We start from the raw sequence: 19,604 nt of genomic DNA, 5'->3' as shown, positions 1-19,604 counted from the left end.
AAGCTGCCTCTCCAGTGCAGCAGAGCATAAATACACTGTTGGACTGATCAAAACCTCTGCCAGTATAAGGAATTTGACTATTTTAGACTTGTTATATTCTTTGCAATCGTTACCTGACTAGGAATTTTGATTCTGCAGGCTCTGGTAATCTGTGTGTGTCAGCCAAAGGTACTAAACTGGAGGTGCTTAATTTGGGCAAACTTTTCTTTTACTGCTGTTTTTAAGAGCAATAGATTGCATATCTCATCAGTGTCTTCTGAGGCTGCTTTGAAAACTTGAGTTCTTTTATTGTACCACTAAAGAGAAGGTCAGAACTACAGAGCTGAGAGTCTGACTTCCCTTCAAATCAATTTGAGGGGTCAGGATTCTGAGTTCCAAGACATGATGTTATCAGGCCCTGATGGGTATTTGGAGTGTTAGTGATTAAAATAAGTTTCTTTTAATTCTGAAGACATACTTGGGCTGAATCGTGTGCATTTCTCCTTTTCCCAAGTTCCCTCTGAAAAGCTTAAGTGCTTTGCTAATATGAAGAATTTTAATGCTTCTTAGTGGCGTAACTTGACAATTAAGAACAGCTTGTGCATTAAATGTGTTCCACATAGGAAATAATAGTCTTTTTCAAGCTATTTAAGGGAGAAAAGAGAAATAATATTAAGCAATATCTTGTAGCACATGTGACATTGTAAAACTGATTCTTTTTTATTAGAGATGAGTACTGAAGCAGAACAGCAGCTTCTCCATGATGCTAGAAATGGAAATGCTGAAGAAGTTAAGCAGCTGTTGGATGCCATGACCAAAGGAGAAGTAATCTTCGACATCAACTGTAAAGGTTGGTAGCCCTCCTCATATGGTTGTGAACTCACTGCTAACTACTGGTAGGGGAATTGTCACTGATTGAATATTTCTACTTTCTTTGGGATCCTCAACAGAGCAATGTAAAACACTGATACAAGTGTTTTTACCCCAGGATTCTTAAGGCTGTACTTAGGTAGAGAGGGTACTGTAGGGTAGAGAGCATAAAAACAGAGTACAGAAGAAATGTACACAAACTCTCTTAGTAATCCACAGGAGATAGAAATGTCAACAGGACGAAAGAATCTGTACCTCTTTCTGCCTGTGTTCAAGCTTATACCAACTTTGAAGCTTTCTAATGGTAAATAAAACTGACCATGGTGCCAGGGGGTGGTTCAGGGAAGCATGGAGTCTCCATGAAGGCTACTGATCTGGTACTGTATTTGCTCTGCTGGATACGATTTTTAGGCCTGCATTTCATCTCTGAGTAGTAGCAGCAGTGCTTAGTGGTTTATCCTTTAGTTCAGCAATACATGGCTGGGCAACTAATACAAGCTTGCTAATGGAAGGTCTAGGAAACTAGAGGGAATGTGCTAGAGATTGAGTTAAAAAAAAAATAAAATATATATATATATTCAGATATATATATCTGAATGCTATATGAAATGAAATGCAGTGAAATCAGTTATGTTCTGGTTCTTTTAAACATTAGAGGGCACAAGTGCTACTAAAATGCACTTTGTAGGTACTGTTTTGGTTGTGTGATACCCCAGGGTTGAATCTCTGTCCTTCTGTAGTCACTTTTTGGAGACCCTCTTTCAATTCACTCTCTTCCAGTAGAGCATCCTGTTGGAAATAGTCTAAAACAAATTGAATCTTGACAGCCTCTACCATCTCCTCGTTACCAAAGCTACTGTGTATTGCTATAAATCCCAATCTGTTGAGTAGTACTGGATAGTAATTAGACAATTACATGATAATCTACTAAAATGCAGCCTTAAATCTCTCTTCTACTTCATCTCTTGCTCTTCTGTCAGTGTCTTCTCAGTTCTCCCTAGAAAGTCAGGATATAGGGATTGTCTTCAGTGCTACAGCAGTTCCTTCAGGAGCTAATGCAGTGATGCTTGGCTATCAGGAATGAAGTACATCTGGAGCAGGTGGGTGGCTGTACAGGAGGCAGTGTGAACTTTTGAGCATGCCTTGGGAGACTCAAGTCTGAGAGATTTCTGTGCCTGGGTGTGAAAGCCTACTTTCAACACCTTGAATAAAGTGTTCTAAAGCTGTACTCTGGATACACAACATGAAGCCTAACAACAGTGTTGCCAAGCACCCCTATGTCAGACAGGAGGAAGGGGGGAAATACAAACTTAGACTCTGCATACAAACTGTGCTGTGGCTGGGTTCTGGCCAGTCAGTGCTTGCAAATAAGCGAGATGTACTGGATAATAATCTAGTTAAATGATGTGAACTCCCATTTCCAGTTTTCTCTGTTCACCAGCATTAAAGGAAGATATCCCCCATGGAAACAACGCCAAGCCAGGGTTTCATCCAAAATCACAGAATCACAGAATGACCCGGGTTGGAAGGGACCTCAAGGATCATGTAGTTCCAACCCCCCTGCCTGGCAGGGCCACCAAACATACACATTTACTAGATCAGGTTGCCCAGGGCCCCGTCCAACCTGGCCTTGAACACCTCCAAGGACGGGGCATCCACAACCTCCCTGGGCAGCCTGTTTCAGGGCCTAACCACTCTCCTAGTGAAGAAAATGGTCACTCTTTCAAAGAATGTCTATGTTATTCATTCTCCTTAAATACAAGCAAACAGAATATTTGCTATGTCATCATTCTGTAAATAAATGGTACTATTTGAGACTTACAGCTATCTGACATCAAAGTGGGGAGTTGGGTAGGAGAATTGCTCTTTTTCTATTGTGTTTACTTTGCTATCCCTGTGTTCTTACCAGTACAATGATATGCTGTTTTTAAATAAGTAGATCTAAGGCATCCAAATGCAAACATTTGTGGTTGCTTGAACAGAAGTAACAATTGCCTTGGGCTTGAGGAGTCACTCGTCACCTAATGGCAGAAGTATAAGCTTGGAGCAAGTGCAGTTATTGGATGAGAACTGCAGATCTGGACAGTTTCTTGAATTTTTCGAGACTGGATTCCTTGGCAGCAGCATTCTCTTGTGAGGCAATTTTGGACTAATTGCGTGACCTCTTTCTGTCATCTTTGGAAGAACTAGCTGTTCCGCTAGACTGAGGGATGAATGATGTCCATTTATTGTGTCATTCAGTATTTGTAGCCTCAGAGTTAGTGGTCCCCACACTATTTATCTTCTGTGGTACTTGAGCCCATCGGTCACACAGAGCAGGAACAACTGTAGGCTGGAAGGAATGAGGGAAAGGTTAAATCTGGAGCAGTGGAAGGAGCTGAGAGAAAAAGGAAACAAGTAATAAAAGAAACAGCTAATGAAGGATAGGAATGTTAGCTGGAAACAGCTATAAGAAATAGAAAATTATTTCAGCTATGCACCACATTTTAATGTTATTTTGTAAAATGAGAACAGAAAGAGGATGATGAACCTCAAAGGCCAGCAGTTTTTCCTTTGTGCTGGTGCCTTATCTCCTTGTGGCAAGTTTAAGCTGTGCGTCTTCCCAACTTCAATGCTTGAGAATACAGGAAAAGGGAAAATATGAAAGTCACAGTAACTAAAAACATTTTCTAATGCCTCATTTTAATTTTGCTTCCAAAAAGAGTGATAGCTGTTAGGTGGCACTCAGAATGCTGTGTGTCTGTTGCTTACTAAAAATGAAGCACAATCCAGCTTTTCATAACATAGTTGAGTGTTGTAAATGGAAATTAACAGGACTTCATCAACACAGTAATTCCTAATGCCTTAAAATATTAATTTTAAAGGAGTGATTGTATAATTCTGATCATACAGCCAATCCTCCAGGTCATACTTTACTTTTAAATAGTCCTTAAGAAAGACTTTGTGGATTGAAATGTGTTTCTTTTTCAAACCTCATAATAGTTCAGATCATATGACTGGAACTGATGCTTCCAGCTTCCTTGTTCTTCTGTTACTTGAATATGTACATGACAACATCATTCCATGCACATGACAACATCATTTTTTTGTGTGTGTGCTGTGTGTGACCAAAACTTAATTTACTGATTCTGTTTTGTGTCTTTTAGGAAGAAGTAAATCTAATATGGGTTGGACACCTCTTCACCTTGCATGCTACTTTGGACATGCTGTTGTGGTAGAGGACCTGCTGAAGGTATATTTCTGTTTACCTCTATATAAAAGGCAGAAAATATTGTTATTCTAGAAGCGTTTTGTATTTATTCTTTTCTTTATATCTGCATATAGTAAGCTGGCATCTCATACTAATCATACAAATGTTTCTAGGGCCTAAGCTATCTTACTGAAAAATATAAGCATTTAATTTAGGCAATTTCACTTTCTGAGTTGTAGGAAAGGACAAAAGGTTTCAAGTGCTGCAGTCTGTTACCTAATTTAAATTTTGCATAGAAAAGTTTGCAGAGTTCTGTGCAGAGTAACTCTTAGGCATTTTTTTCTCTAGGCATATGTTAATATAATTTGACTCTTCCGTCTTTGAAATGACAAGCTGTTAATCTTAACTCTGGTGTTTAAAAGATGATTACAAACAGGATATGAATCAACTTTTTACAAGGGTAGACAGTGATAGGACAAAGGAGAATGGTTTTAAGCTCAAGGGGGAAAGGTTTAGATTAGATGTCAGTGGGAAGTTCTTCACAGACATAGTGGTAAGGTGCTGGCACAGGCTGCCCAGAGAGGTTCTGGATGCTCTGTCCCTGGAAGTGCTCAAGGCCAGGTTGGATGGAGCCCTGGGCAGCCTGATCTAATAGCAGATCTGGAGGTTGGTGGCCCTGTTTGTGACAGGGAGGTTGGAACTTGATCCCTGGGGTCCCTTCCATCTTGAGTCATTCTATGATTCTATGATTTGTGGTTAAAACTGACCTATTTTTTTCTTCGTAGTCATGTCTGCACTTTGATTTGAGGTGTTTCTGGCTGAGTATGATGTTTTCTTTTTTTTTTTTTTCTTTTTCCTCAGCTCTTAGGATAACTTCAACCCAAGCCTACTTATACTATACCATATTCCTATTTGAAAGATTTGCTGTAGGTGTTAGGAACATGCTGAACAGTCTCAAATATAGAAGTAGCTTATCTAAACTTGAATTTCATTCAGAATACAGGCTACCGACCGTAATCATGACTCCAAAACAGGAAACAAAGTTTACATTTTTTTGAGATTTTCTTTGCTAGCCTACACACCTGCTTGGATTATAATGCTGTTCTCAGTCCAAGTGGACTACTTGAAGCAAAAGGTAGAGCTTTGTCACTTAATGCATTTATTCAGATTTCCAGAGCTTGAAGGATATATGCTCATCATCACTTGTAGGGCTCATAGAAGGGTATTATTTAAAGAATAAATAGAATAATAAAGGAGACTGCGCACCTTGGAAAGCTAAATGTATGCAGTGTGCTCTGTGTACTTGTGCCTAGAATAGAGCTCTGGAACGAGAGTCAGACAGCAGCGGGCTGGTTAAATAAGGTGATCTAGAAAGGAAAGTAAATATGTTCTACCTTCTTTCTGATCTTCTGGGAGGTTAAATAAAGTGGTATGTGAAAAATGATTACAGAAAGACAAATAAGATTTTTTTTGTATTTTTATTTTTGGGGGTTCTATGCAGTGTGCCAAGCAGTTTTCCTTTCAGAGAAGCAATATGGGAAGTACAAAGTGTGTGATAAGAGAAAGAGGAAGAGAAAGAGGTCAGGTTTTAGCTAGGTGCCATCTTAATGCTGACATGGAAGTTTTTGGGTAAAAGAACCCCAATAGGTACCTAGAAAGAGTGCTATTTCTTAATATGGCAGAACCAGGAGGCAGGTGCTACTGCATGTATACACCTATAATAATAAACGTATGTGTGTTTTCCATTACAATTCCAGTACTTTCACTAAGTTTTAAAACAGCACAAACAAGCAAAAGCCACCAAAAAAACCCTATAGATTATTAAGCTCATTTATTATGCTTATTTTCTGTTTATCATCTTCTCACGAGAGAGAGAGATGGCTGGGGAAAAAAAAGCACATGAGGCTTTTCCTTTTGGAAGCAATTCATAGAATTCTGACTGTGTCACTTGCATACATACTTTGTTTCCAGTGTGGTTGTATTAGAGTTTTCATCTGAGTTGCCACAAACCTGTGTTGGTGCCCTGTCCCCACCCCATTTAATGAGAGAGAATAACTGCAGTTCCTGTTTGAGGGATATTTAGACATCTTTTGCTTTTGCCATTCAGGCTGGTGCAGATGTGAATGTGCTGAATGACATGGGAGACACTCCACTCCATCGTGCAGCTTTCACAGGACGTAAGGTAAAAGCATGTTGCCTTATTGAAGCCTCACCTGTAGGTATGTTAAAGGAAATGCTACTAGTAAGATTTACTTCAAAATGTTTTGCAGTTTGTCTCTAAAAATGACTTCTTGTCATGTTTTGGTACAGTGTGCTCAAAAGAACAAGGTACATTGCATAGCTGATATAACTGTCCAAAACGAAAACATGGTACAAATGTCTTCTTTGCCCAAAGGCATGAAAAGACCGGTCTGTGTTGGTTTGGGTTTGTTGTTGTTTTTGTGGTGTACTTTGTCATATCTTTTTCAGCTTGCTGTTGGTGACAGTGTTACTGGAAGACAGAGAAAGAAGTAGTAGTATTTGTCTTCCATGCACTGTGCACTAGCTGTGTGGCTAAACTAACAGATGCTCTGTGTGACCGAGGAAACATCTAAGTGTGGCAGTAGCTGTATCTGCAGGTGCTAATTACTGTGTGGAAAACAGTATAGAAAATCATGTACTGCTGAAGTACAACAGGCTAATCTGTGTTTGTGCCTGGTATGCCTGACACTGTAAGAAGAGCAGGAATTGTTCCTCTTAACTAAATGCATATCTACATAGAGGGAAAACACATTATTTTAATCCTAGTGGCTTTTGAAGGGGTGAAAATGTATATTAGGACACATTGGTCTACTTGGTATCTGTAAGTGTAGTTTCTTCATAGAAAATTACAATTAGAGAGCTTCTTACAGGTCTGTGGTATGAGGCTAGTTTGTTCTGTTCCCTGCTTCTTACCATCATTCCCAGTCCAGCAGTAGCTCTGTGGATAATCTCTTGGCTCTACTGAAAGGGCGAGTGTTTGGTCACAAGATTTCTCAAGAGCCAATCATACTGTATTTTTCTGTATCAAATACAGCATTTATACAGGCTACACAGGCATGTTTTTAAATCAGAGTGGGTCTGTTCAGCCATGCTCCCATTAACTTCCTCAGCCTGGCTAATGTGGAAGTGAAAGTCACGGTTAATTCCTTTCCTAGACTCTCTAAAACATTCCTTCCTGTTTTTGTAAGTGATTGGCAGTTTTGTAGCTCTTCTTACAGGATGTCTAAAGCTGGATTCTGGCCTCACCGTAACTGGAATAGATAAGCAGTGTTTTTTTCAAATTCCTTTCCAGGAGGTGGTGATGTTACTCTTGCAGTATAATGCTGATACTTCTATTGTTAATGGGAGTGGAGAAACAGCAAAAGAAGTTACTCATGATAAAGACATAAGGAATATGTTGGAAGGTAACTTTAATAGGTTATAGACTTCTTTAAACAGTTGCACCTTCTAAAAGCTGTTCTTTTCTGGCAAGTTACAGAAGCTCAGTTGAATTTTCTCTTACATTTTATCATTAGAAAGAAATAACTTTTTTTTTTTTCCCCCTGAAGTTCTGATGGATTATTTGTTGTGGTACTTCTGCAAGTAATTTGGAGGGTAAGGTATTATAAATCCCAGTAGCACTATTCAAGTAAATATTTCAGTCCTGTTGAATCCTTGCTACAGCTCTGAATGGGTATATAGCAGTCAAAGCTGTAGCACTCTGGAAAAGGAAAAACTGAAGTCAAGAATACCAAGTGGCTTTGTCAAGTCAATAAGATTGCAAACTGTTCAGAATTTTGCCCCTTAACAAAGGTGACCTAGTACTAGATCAAGTTTAGAGCTTGCTGTTGCAGTCTTGAAAGTTACCCCAAATGAAGAATGAAAGGGAAACAAAATCAGCCTTCCCCACGTTTTTTCTACCATCTTCCAGGTGTTGAAAGTGAGGGAGATAAAATGTCATAATACTCTCACAGGCACTTGCACATATAGTTTTGGAGAGTTCAAGATCTGCTGCCTCCTAGTATTACTATGAACTGCTCCTAAATACTGCTGTGTCCTATGCAACAGATTGTGTAGAAAAAAGGTGATCTCTTCTGATTTATTATTCAAATGTACAGTTAACAGTCCTTTCCAGTACTGATCTGCTGGGTTGTTAGAGGAAAATAAAACTTCTGAGTGAAGAGAGGAATAGAAGAGAAAATGAGAGGAGCACAAGGAAGATCTGGTGGGGCTAACATGTAGTTTTGCTGTTTTCCCTTTTACTAGAGGGTATAGTTGGGTTGTGAGTGTATAAAAATAATGAAAGTATGCGTGTGTTTGTATATCAACTTGCACATCTTTTCAGCTATCACAGTTTTTGACATCAGATTTTTGCTCTGAGTAAATATCCCTCTTTTATCTGTCCCAAATAAATAATAGTAGAAATGCTTCTTTCTTCAGGTTTTGAAGCTGTAGGGTTTCATATGGATAACATTTTATCCTATGTTTTTAACAGCGGTTGAAAGGACACAAGAAAGGAAGCTGGAAGAAGAGCTCTTAGGAGCAGCAAGAGATGGGGAAACAGGGAAACTGTCTGCTTTGGTATGATTTCAAGTTCTTGTAATACTTCAGTGTCAAGTGGTTGAAGCTATAAAGCTAATATATGAATAACATGACATTTGGCCTTACACATTGAAATGCTGTGACCTCAGAGACTGAGTGCTTTGCACTGCATTGTGTAGGTAAAATGCTGAGGCCTTTTTGTTGGAAACCACTGTTCTGCAACTTTCAAAATCTTTGATGTTAGTTTCCTAAAGAGTCTTCATGTGATTATAAATTCCAGTGTAATGGATCTGAATCTCCTGACACAAGCTTGTTATTGTGGATACCTTAATGTCAGTTTTACAAGTGTATGTTTTCACTGCAACATGACCTCTATTTTTCAGTCTTGGAAGTAGGCTTTTGTCAGTACTGTCCATCGCAGCTGAAGTCTCTGATTTTTAACAGACAACCATGCTAACTGTGCTAAAGTGTTTTAGTTTGGAACGGATAACATTAAAAGGAATGAAGGAAAGGCATTTGGAAAGGGAGAAAAACTGATATGCAAACCAGTCTCCTTTTTTTTTTTTTTTTCCCAGTTAAACAAGCCCAAACCACCTGATATCAATTGTGTGGATCAGATGGGGAACACACCATTGCATTGTGCTGCATACCGTGCCCACAAGAATTGTGCGTTGAAACTTCTGAAAAATGGAGCAGATCCTAAAATAAGAAATAAAAATGGTGAGTACCAAATGAAAGCATATAAAATGTTTAATGTCGGTCTACTCTTAACAGCTTCTATAAGTATGTTACTTACCACTTAATGCTCAAAGAAAATCTAAGAGTGATTTACAGATGTTGCATCACTAGTCTAGGAAGCCCAATTGTGGCTAAATTGTAGACTTACAAACTGCAGCAAAATATTTACCATACATGCCTTTATATCCCTAACTTGAGTATTTCTATGAAGTTTGTGTTGTCTATCTTAATCATGAAAAAACTCAAGCTTGGCTTTTACTTTCTTGATGCTCAACATCAAACATTGAGACAGTGGTAATAAAAGTGATACAATTGAAGACATGGCTCAGAAAATTGCTTCTAATGAAAGCATGTCCAGGAAATCTTTACACAGATGTTACTCAGACTGTACTTGTCATCTGATAAACAATGTTTCTATTCTGATGTTTTTAACGTTTAAAACTGGTTTACATGGCTGAAATGTTAAAAACAAACAAATGGCTAAGAGCAAAGGTCCTGTCTGTGGCCAGTAGAACTCTGCAAAGCAGTTAATTGTACTAAAGTACAGGGCACTTTTGCATCTTCTGCTCCTGAGGGGGTTTGTATTCCCTAATTCAAATGTCTGTGGGACTAATGGGGTATATGCAGGGTGGTTATTTTAAGCTGATTGCACCTAGGTTTATTTGCATCAAATTCTCATGCCTCATCTTGGTTACTGAACAGATCAGACACCTCTTGATCTAGCCCAAGGTGCAGAAATGAAGCTAATACTGGGAGGTAAAACTGGAAAGGTAAGTACTTTTATACCAATCTAAAATGCCACTTGCAGAGATTGTCAGTTTGGAGCTATTTCCTACATAAGCTTTAATTTCTCTACAGGTTATCAACAAACCACTGAGAAGATACGAAGGTCTCCTGTGGAAGGTATATCTTATTTTCTTCTCTAAAATAACTTGTAAGATATCCAGATGTGTCATTTTCTATGCTTAAGTAAGAGCTGTTGAATGAGGGACCCTTTCAATAATGCATTTGTTAAATGACATGGCTTTTTACTTGAGTATATTGAATCAATTATAAAGGGCTGGCTGAGTGTAGCTGTATTTATGGCGCTCTGGTCTTAACCCTTAATCCTTGCAAACTTCCTGAAGTTTTCTTCTATGTGAATTTTCCTATATATTCATACACAAATGTAATATAAGGAACTGTTATTTAAACTAGAACTGTGTGTGAAGTGTAACATTCAATATCTTAATGTGTTTTGTTCTCATTTGCTCTTATAAAATAAAATTGTATGATAATCAACAATCCCTGTAGTATTTAAAAATTAAATTAGTATTTCAGTTCTTACTGAATAGCAGGCTTGGCAGAACTTTTCAGATATTTCTAAAAAAAGAAAGTATTTTTAGACCATAGTGACCACCAATATATGTAGCACATAAAGTTGTCGGTCATATCTCAGGGATTCATTACTCAGGGATTCATTACTCAGGGATATGATTTAGTGTAGGGTTTTTAGAGTTAGGGTACTGGTTAGGCTGTGGTTGGAGTTGATGATCTTCAAGGTCTTTTCCAACCTGGGTAATTCTATGATTCTGTGATATGGAAAATGTTGATTGCTTTTAAGTAACCCTTTAGCTGTTAACCTTACCTGTTCCTGTGTTTGGGTCTCTTTAGAGCTCACGATTTTTCGGTTGGAGACTCTACTGGATAGTACTAGAGCACGGAGTCCTTTCTTGGTATCGAAGACAGTAAGTTCTGTGCTTGAATTTCTGATTAGCAAATTTAAAAAATTCCCATTTTCATGTTATCAAATCTCTTTTTCTTTCAAAGAGCTGATGCAGTAAATAATGAGCATCGTCAGGGATGCAAGCATCTAACACAAGCTGTGTGCACGGTAGGAAGTGAAATAAGACCTGTAATTCCTGTTTTTGTTGTTGGGTTGGTTTTTTTTGTGGTGATGGTGTTCTATACTTAGCAATCTAGCTGAAGCTTTCATTGACTAAGCATGTCTATTATTGATAATAATAATTAAGGAAAAAAGGCTTGTGCTGTTGCAAGAAACAATGGTTTTTGCCAAACAAAGTATTCTATATGCCTTTTCATCTCTTTCACTTCTTTCCAAAGTCCTAAGGACTTAATTATAAGCTTTCCTGATAGCACACCTCCTTTGATGCTGTTGTGTACAACAGCGATTTGGAGCATGTGATAGAGAATAGCAAATAACTAGCTCCTCCTTGTAGCTATCACAGACCATTTGTAACTGAATGTGTAATTTAAATTCTTCTCAGTTAAGGAACTGATTCACCTTCAGTTCAGAAATCTTGTGGGCATCCCTTCTGGGAGAGGATGGAGGGAAGACCAGGTGAATATAAGCCAGGTGTGACAATCCACCTCTTGGGAGGAAATATTTCAGAGTTTCTGACCACTGGAGTGTTTGAGAGGGAAGGAAAGGTGTGTAATGCACAGAAGGGTGAAGTTCTCAAGAGGAATGCATTTAGGATAATTCAGTGCTTCTTATAGAGCTAACACATCTTTATTCTATAAACTGGCACCACAAGCTCTGTTACTTATGCTCTTGTATAAAAAGTGATTCTTGCCTTTCTATATCTATGAATTCCTCAACTTTGATAGCTTGGCACCATTGCTGAGATCTCTGAATCAAGTGGTGCTCTGCAAATACAGTATCTTGACATAAAGAACCTCTGTCTTTTTATTAATGAGGTAAAGTGTAAGACTCTGCTCTTCTTACACTCTGCAAAATGATTCTAAGAAAGCTTTTTGTAAAACTTTACCTAATTTGCTTCAAAACTGAGGCAGAAACTTCTGAGTTACAGCAATTCCTCAACTTTGCTTTCTCTTAAAATCAGTTTTCTAACTGATCTAATACACTCATTTTGTCTCTTTTTTCTATTGCTTTAGGTAAAGTCTACAGACAGTTGCTTCTTTTCCGTCAGGTGTTTTGATGACACAGTTCATCGTTTCAAGATCCCTAAAAACAATCTTCCATCTCATAGTAGAGAGGTAATAATGAGCCTTTATGAAAGGCTTTAAGATGTAATCATTTATGTTATGAAAACAGTTTGCATACAGCTAGTTATGGGTGCATGAGTGGCAGATTCAGTGTCTTTACTTTCAGGGCTTGGTAATGTAAATGCATATGTTGAATATTTTAGCATGACTATGGACTAAGTTGCAATAATTGGCAGATTGTAGTCCTTACAATTAGTGCTGCATTATTTTCCAGCTTTGTGCCTGTATTATGACTTGTAGTTTGACTTTTCCCTCTGATAGATTTCTACTGTATGATAATGATATGAGAATGTATGATATATTCTACTCTAGCCGGTGATATATTGGAGATATTCAAAAGCTGCCTGAATATGGCCCTTGGGTCAGCCTGCTATAGGTGACCCTGCCTGAAGGCTTGGACTATGTGACGTCCAGAGGTCCCTTCTGATTTCAGCCTCTCTGATTCTATGAACAGGAAAAGAATCTACCTCTTAGCTATGATAGCACCTGAAGTTCTGTATGCAGCTGCCTTCTGCATGGCATTGTCACAGGGACCTTGATGTCTGGACAGAAAACCAAATGCATAAAATACGTTCTCTATAGTCTTTTATTTGTTGGTGTGACATTTGTGAGTTTAGATAAGACTTGGAAGTGGTCGGCATTTGTACTGAGTATGATCAGTTGAATCCCAGTAGCAGTCTTAGAACGTTGCAACTTAACTTGAATAAATTGTAACTTTTAATAGTTACTTTTCAACTTGTTAATATCTCATTTTACTAACATATATTACATAGCAGAACCCTTTTTTATTTTATTATATATTTTTTTTCCTTTACATTTATGTTGCTCCCTTCCAGGGATGACCTTTGAAATGTTCTTAACTTTGTTTTTCCGATCAGAATTGGCTGGAAGCAATAGAAGACCACTCTGCATACAGCACTCACTACTGCACGCAGGAGCAGCTGAGTAGCGATGATGAGGAAGATGATACAGTATCTGTTACAGACCTACAAGAAACATTGAAAGTATGTACTGAATACTTGTGTCATGCATTTAGGCAATGGTAGACTAGTGCTGCTCTATGCAGGGATACTTCAGTGTACTTTTGGTTCAAATCTATTGATTCATTCTTTACAGTGGTGCAAAAATGTTGCCTTTATTTCCCACACAAACTATGATGTTTTCCAGTTTAGACTGTATGTGTAAAACATTTTGTTTATTGTAGCTGCAGTGAAGTTCCCCAGTTTTACCAATGCTACCAGAAGGTAGAGAGTTGTTTGAGACTTTCAGCCAGGAGAGGGAGCCTTGTGTATTGTACTTGTCTTGGAGCTTTGATGTTACCAAAGCTGACCTTCAGCTGTATGCGACTCTAAAATGCATGCAGTGAAATGATGTAAAATTGAGCATTTAAAACCTTACGTCACATCAGGTACGTTGTACAGCGATTCTTCAGACCACTAGTGTAAATGAGTTGTCTTCCATTATTCTAACATCTGGGCTGTGATTCTTCCTGCTTGCTATATACATGCATTAAAAGAAAAAAAACCCCAAAACCTTTTACTTTAAGGGGACGTAGGCAAAAGCACTGCAATGCAATAAAGAAATAAATAATATCTTCATGTGACTGAGCATCAAATGTCTTATAACTTACCTTCTGGTACAGCAAGAACTGAAAGCATTTAAAGGAATAAAGGAGATTAGAGGATAACTGGTTCTAGTAGTTTCTGGCAGCCTACTGAAGGCATTATTAGTAGATGAATGTCTCTAAGCTCACATGCAGGCCTGAGATTTGATCTTGGGATGGGTTCCTGTATATATCTGTACTTGCCGTATACCAGTTAAATTATGTTTCACTTACTCTTGTGTTCCTGATCAAAGGGCAAGCGATGGCTCTTCCTGGCTTTTCAAGCTTTTTATTGAGCAAGTGGGTGGGGGGAGAATTGGAAAAGCAGAACATACATAGAAACTTCTAGTTTGGGTTTGCTATGCTAATTTAAACAAAAGCTGTTTGTAATGCAGTGTGCATGAATCTGATTGCTTTTGTCTTTTAACATACTTAAGTAACTTTCAGTGTTAACTTATGAATAAAAATTCCCAATGACAGACTGATATTTAATATTTCTCAGGTTTAAACATTTCTGTATACTTAAGAAAATGTATTTATACTTTCCTTAGAACAAGATGCTTTTGAAATTACTGTCCATTCTGTCTTTCAGAAAGCACAAGCATGCCAACAAAGGCTCACTAAAGAGATTTCAGACTTTGTTGCAATGGTTAAATCTTCGGATGTTACAAAAGGTAAAAATTGCTCTTATAAAAACCAGTTTGTTACTAGGCAACTCATTATTTCTTTTTCTGCTAAGCAGAACGTGCTTTAATTTCACTGAAATTATGTATTCAGGCTCCTAAAAATGAGTTGCCTGTTTTCCTCACTTAAACAGATTCAGATGAAGTAATGTGATTATAATTGAGAGTAACCAAGAATTCAGATCTGCAGAAACAGATGTGTAGATTTGAAACAAAATTTACTTGGTTCTGGAAATGTAGTAAAATTATCCTTAGATATAATGCTTACTTTTAAAAACCATAGTTGGTAGTTTACTGCGAAGCATAAGATTCCTCTGAAAGGTGCAAACAACTTGCTCTCTTCCCCTCAAAGAATTTGTGTTTTAGAAAGTAAAAACACATTGGAAGCTGGGGCATAATAAACAGGATGTGAAATGAAATTAAAAAACTATACAGGGAAATGGAAGCATGGTGTGATGGAATGTATTCCACCGACCTCTGCCATGAGTTTCTTGCCAGCTTTGGAAGTGTCAGGCTTCCTTTTAAATAATAAATCTTAAAATGACATCTACCTGGGACATCCACAGTATAAGTGACTAAAAATAGCAGGTTAAGCTATTAAAGATTAGAATGTGTACAAAATTCAATGTGTACAAAAGTTGCTCATGTATTAAATGCACAAAGATATCAATTAAGAACATTTAACTGTTGCTTCTTCGTAACTCAGTCTTATTTATACATTGTGACTAAAATTCACGAAGCTCAAACTGGAGAGCAACTTGTTTGTCTCTACAAGTCCATAGACCATAAGAAAACAGCAGTTTTGAGGAAACATTTTCTTTTACCATTCCTGCTCCGCCTCAAAAGGAATTGTTCTTCCTTATTCTAATTAGATCAGTTATTGTGTGTGATGTTAACCTTATCTTGCTTTAACTGTATACACTGAGCTTTTACTTTGCAAAGTTAAAGTTTTATAATACTTATGCATATTTTATTGGGAAGACTGTGTAATTCATAATACAAGTAGACAACTATCTTAGAATCACGGAATGGTTTGGGTTGAAAAGGACCTTAAAAACCATCTGGTTCCAACCCCCTTCTGTGTTTAGGTTTGCCATCTACTGATCAAACTGTCCAGGGCCACATCCAACCTGGCCTTGAACACCTCCAGCAATGGGGCACAGCTTCTCTGGGTGACCTGTTCTAGTGCCTGGTGACTCTCCAAGTAAAGCATTTCCTCCTAACGTTTAACCTAATTTTCTCCTCTTGGGGTTTAGAGCTGTTACCCTTTGTCTTGTCACTAAGCTCCCTAATGAAACTCTCTTCCTAACTCCCATAGGCCCCCTTTAAGTACTGGAAGACCTTTATATTATGCCTTCCCAGAACCTTCTCTTCTCCAGGCTAAATGATCCCAACTCTCTTCTCCTCCCTTCATAGCAAAGATGTTCCAGCATTCCAGTCATCCTCATAGTCCTCCTCTAGACCCACTCTCAACAGGTCCACACCCTTCTTATCCTGGGAGCTTGCAGAGCTTAATGTGGTACTCCACATGAGGTCTCACAAGTGCAGAGAACCACATTTCTCAACCTGCTAGCTATATTCCTTTGATACAGCCCAGGGTACAGTTGACCCTCTGGACTGCAATCATCTATTGTCAACTCATGTTGATATATTTATGTATTTATTTATTTGCCCCCCTCCCCCAGTGTTCTTAAGTCCTTCACTGCAGAGCTTCTTTCAGTTCACTTACTGCTCAGCCTTATGGGATTGTTCAGACCTAGATGCAGGGCCGTACACTTGGCCATGTTGAACTGCATGTTGGTCAGTGGGGCCTATCTCTTGAGCCTATCGTGGTCCTTCTGGATTGCAACCTTTGACTCCAGTTGTGTTGACCACACCACTCAGCAGTATCATCTGTAAGCATGCTGAGAGTGTACTGAATCTCACTGCCCATGTCACTGACAAAATATTTAAATAATACCAGATGTTAAATAATTCTTCACACAATTTGTAAATTAGTATCGAGGAGCATCCCTTTGACAAATAAGGGAAGATTTTCTGACCTCATAATGTTGACCTGAAAAACCAGTGAGGAATTCAGCTTTTTTCTAAAAATATACAATTTGAACAAACAAAACCAGAATAAAACCAAACCAGATGCTGTCTCTTTCCAAGAAACTGCTCATTTTGGCAAATGAGTAAGTTCCTGTTTTCCTACTGATGAGTTTCTTACTTCACAGGCCAAAGAATTGTTTACGGATTCATGCATTATCTCCATAGGTCTCAATAGAAAACTGCTACATTTCTCCTAGATCTCGCATTGGATGTCTTTAAAGTATTTGTGTCCAGGGGCTTATGCCAAGAGTGCAAATTTCTGAGCTGAAAGTCCTTTTGTATTGAACTGCTGAAAGCCTTTGAGTAATATAAAATTGCTGTACTAGGGCTAAATACTTAAAGTTATTTCCCTAGATGTCTATCAACGTGCTAGTCTAAATCCAGGTGTCTTTGGGATTTATCCATATTTATTACAAATATCTTTCCAGCTCCTGCATTGAGTGTGCTGCACCTCTTTGTAATGTACTAGCTGCTCCGAGCATGTGGACTCTTAATTCCAGTGAATTAGTGAGCTGTGTTATCAGAGCACATATTCACATAATAATGGTGTTTGCCTTGCGTCCCACACAAGTTGCAAAATAAATTCAAGAGGATGTCTTAAAACTGCTGTCACCAGCCGTCATATCTTTACTTGTGTGACATCAATTTGAAGCACCCTTTATTTTATTATGTCAGCTGATCTAGGTAGCTGGAACCACTAAGGGGGCACTGAGCTTAGTTGGAACAAATATGCTCACTTGAGAGAATGCTTGACTTCTGAGGAATTGCTGCAAGTGCCTCAAAAACTGAAATATGAACTCAAATATAATTCTTGAAAGCTTTTTGTCTCCTATATTGTGTAAGTAATGCAATAGAAGGAAAAAAAGCCCTATAGTTCTCACGTTAACAAATATTAAACCAAAGTTTAGTGTCCTTTGTATTTGAATTCTGGTTCCTGGCAACTCTGGGGCTCTTAAATCTAGACAAAAATTAAAAGTGAGATTGTTACTAATCCATCTACCAGTGTTTTGCTGCCATAGTTTGTCACCTCATCTTTCCAAGCCATGCTGAAATAGAAACTCTATCCATTCATGTGCTGCTTATACCAATACTGTGTAAAGGATGCAAAAGAAAGAACTTACATTCCCTCAGTGCTACTTTTGCTTGTTCTTTCCTCATGGAGAACTAAGAGCACCTTCCTGTAGAATATGCATGTTACATCCGTGTTATTTAGGAAAAGAAATAACTAAAAGGATCCTGTAGTTCATAATGCTCCATTAAAGCCACTCATTCTTTGATGCTTTCAGGAATAAGTTCTCCCCTTCTGCAAAAAGTTGGTGTGGTCTCTGAAGTATCCCAGGAAACTTGTGATGCCCTGGCTGACTGCCTCAACCTATTCACAAAGCAGGAAGGGGTATGTATTTGTGCTTGTGGGGGCTTACAAAGGGTCTGAATAGCTTAGTATGTTTTGCTAGCTACCCTCTTAAAAATAATTTAAAATATAATAAAACCTAATTTTGTAGGCAGGCTGTCCTTTCACATGCTAAACGTTTAATACAAACTCACTATTCTAAGGAGTAGCTAAGTTCCTCTACAAAGGGATGCCTTGGTATCCCTTTGTATACAGAGCATACAGAAGAACCCCAGATTTTGCTTGCAAACTGCTGCTTGCAATGTTCACACTGAACACTTGAATTCAAGAAAGCAGTTGCTTTGCTGATTCAAAGGTTAAAATAATGAGAAAAATTATTTATTTTTAATGTGTGCTGGCTAACTGAAGTGTTAGAGTGTTGCTTCTGAATTTGTTTTTCAGACCATGTGCTAAGTGGGTGTACAAATGCTGTCTGTTGAACTTCTGGCTTTCTCAGTGACAGATACCTTGTATGGTGTTAAACAAATGCTTCAGTTTAGGAATACGTGGTACACTGATTAAATCATGGGGTGGGAGGGAGATTTGGTGTTTTCACCACTCTAGAAGACACTGTGGTGCTTGGAATAAATTTGTGTCTTGCTGTATTGCAGTAACAGTTAAGCTTCTTTTTTAGCACTTGTGGTCAGCACTGTGTGTCAAAGCGGGGTTGTGTGATTGCTGTTAGTCCTCTAGTTATTTAATGGTGAGCTGCTTTAAGGTTGGTTGGTTTCTTTTTCATTCCTTTCCAAGCTTTTTTGTCCTCAGTCACAAGTCTTCTAGACTTGAGTCAGTCTCTAGCAAAGTGGAACAAGCGTTGCTGTTTTGCTTATGTATTTTTTTCCTTTAAGAAAATCTAATCCTGAAGTTGGCAGTTCCATTTGTAGATGAGGGGGAATTGTTACAGTGGTGGGTGTATAGTGTTAGCTAGTATTCCTTAATTGTGTTGGCATCTCTTCAGGAAAGACTAAAATAGGATATCAGAGCGAGCATGGCAAAACATATGGTAAAATGTAGTTTCACCTTACTTGAACTTGAGCTGTCTCTGTAGGTGGAAGAGGCCTCATTTCGATCTGGGAGCACAGGGCTTGGGCACAGGGAGACAGGCTGAGGTGTGAGCTTGGATTTCCACCATAGCTGGCGAATCTGGAAGATGTGATCTGGAAGAGCTCTGTGTCTCGGGTATTTTTAAACTTCCAGCTATTGCGATTTCAGAATAGAATCCAGGGTTTTAAAGACACTGTCACCTCACAAGGGAATGGAATTATAGCAGCAGTCTCTCCGTAAAGCTTGAGCCTCTCCAAAAGTTATGTTCCCTCAGCATTACTGTTCTTAACCGTACAGCTATTTTTCCCCCCCTTGTAAGACAGAGTGCTGCTATTTGCCTTTCAGTGTTGATTTATAGGCTGGAGTTCTGCTGGCATTGCAAAAGTGATTGTTTTCCTGCCTTAGCAAATGACTGCTTGTAAATGCTGTAGTATTTTCTTCAGGTATATGGAATAGTAAGGC

General features: G+C 38.4%; 1 protein-coding gene across 1 annotated transcript in view; it reads left to right on the top strand.

Moving 5' to 3' along the window:
- The first annotated feature begins 706 nt into the window (after positions 1-706).
- The window catches only part of OSBPL1A (oxysterol binding protein like 1A), a 66,115-nt gene continuing 47,217 nt past the window's right edge, over positions 707-19,604 (top strand). The window contains 14 exon segments of the mRNA XM_015855395.1: positions 707-829; positions 3,996-4,081; positions 6,147-6,221; positions 7,353-7,464; positions 8,535-8,620; positions 9,157-9,301; positions 10,022-10,089; positions 10,178-10,222; positions 10,973-11,046; positions 11,129-11,192; positions 12,218-12,319; positions 13,207-13,332; positions 14,524-14,605; positions 17,995-18,101. Coding sequence (XP_015710881.1) covers positions 709-829; positions 3,996-4,081; positions 6,147-6,221; positions 7,353-7,464; positions 8,535-8,620; positions 9,157-9,301; positions 10,022-10,089; positions 10,178-10,222; positions 10,973-11,046; positions 11,129-11,192; positions 12,218-12,319; positions 13,207-13,332; positions 14,524-14,605; positions 17,995-18,101 — 1,293 coding nt within the window. The 5' untranslated portion in view covers positions 707-708.

This window comes from Coturnix japonica, chromosome 2, assembly GCF_001577835.2.
Source record: "Coturnix japonica isolate 7356 chromosome 2, Coturnix japonica 2.1, whole genome shotgun sequence".
In the NCBI taxonomy this organism is placed as follows: Eukaryota; Metazoa; Chordata; class Aves; order Galliformes; family Phasianidae; genus Coturnix; species Coturnix japonica.
This window is presented reverse-complemented; position numbering and strand designations above follow the sequence as displayed.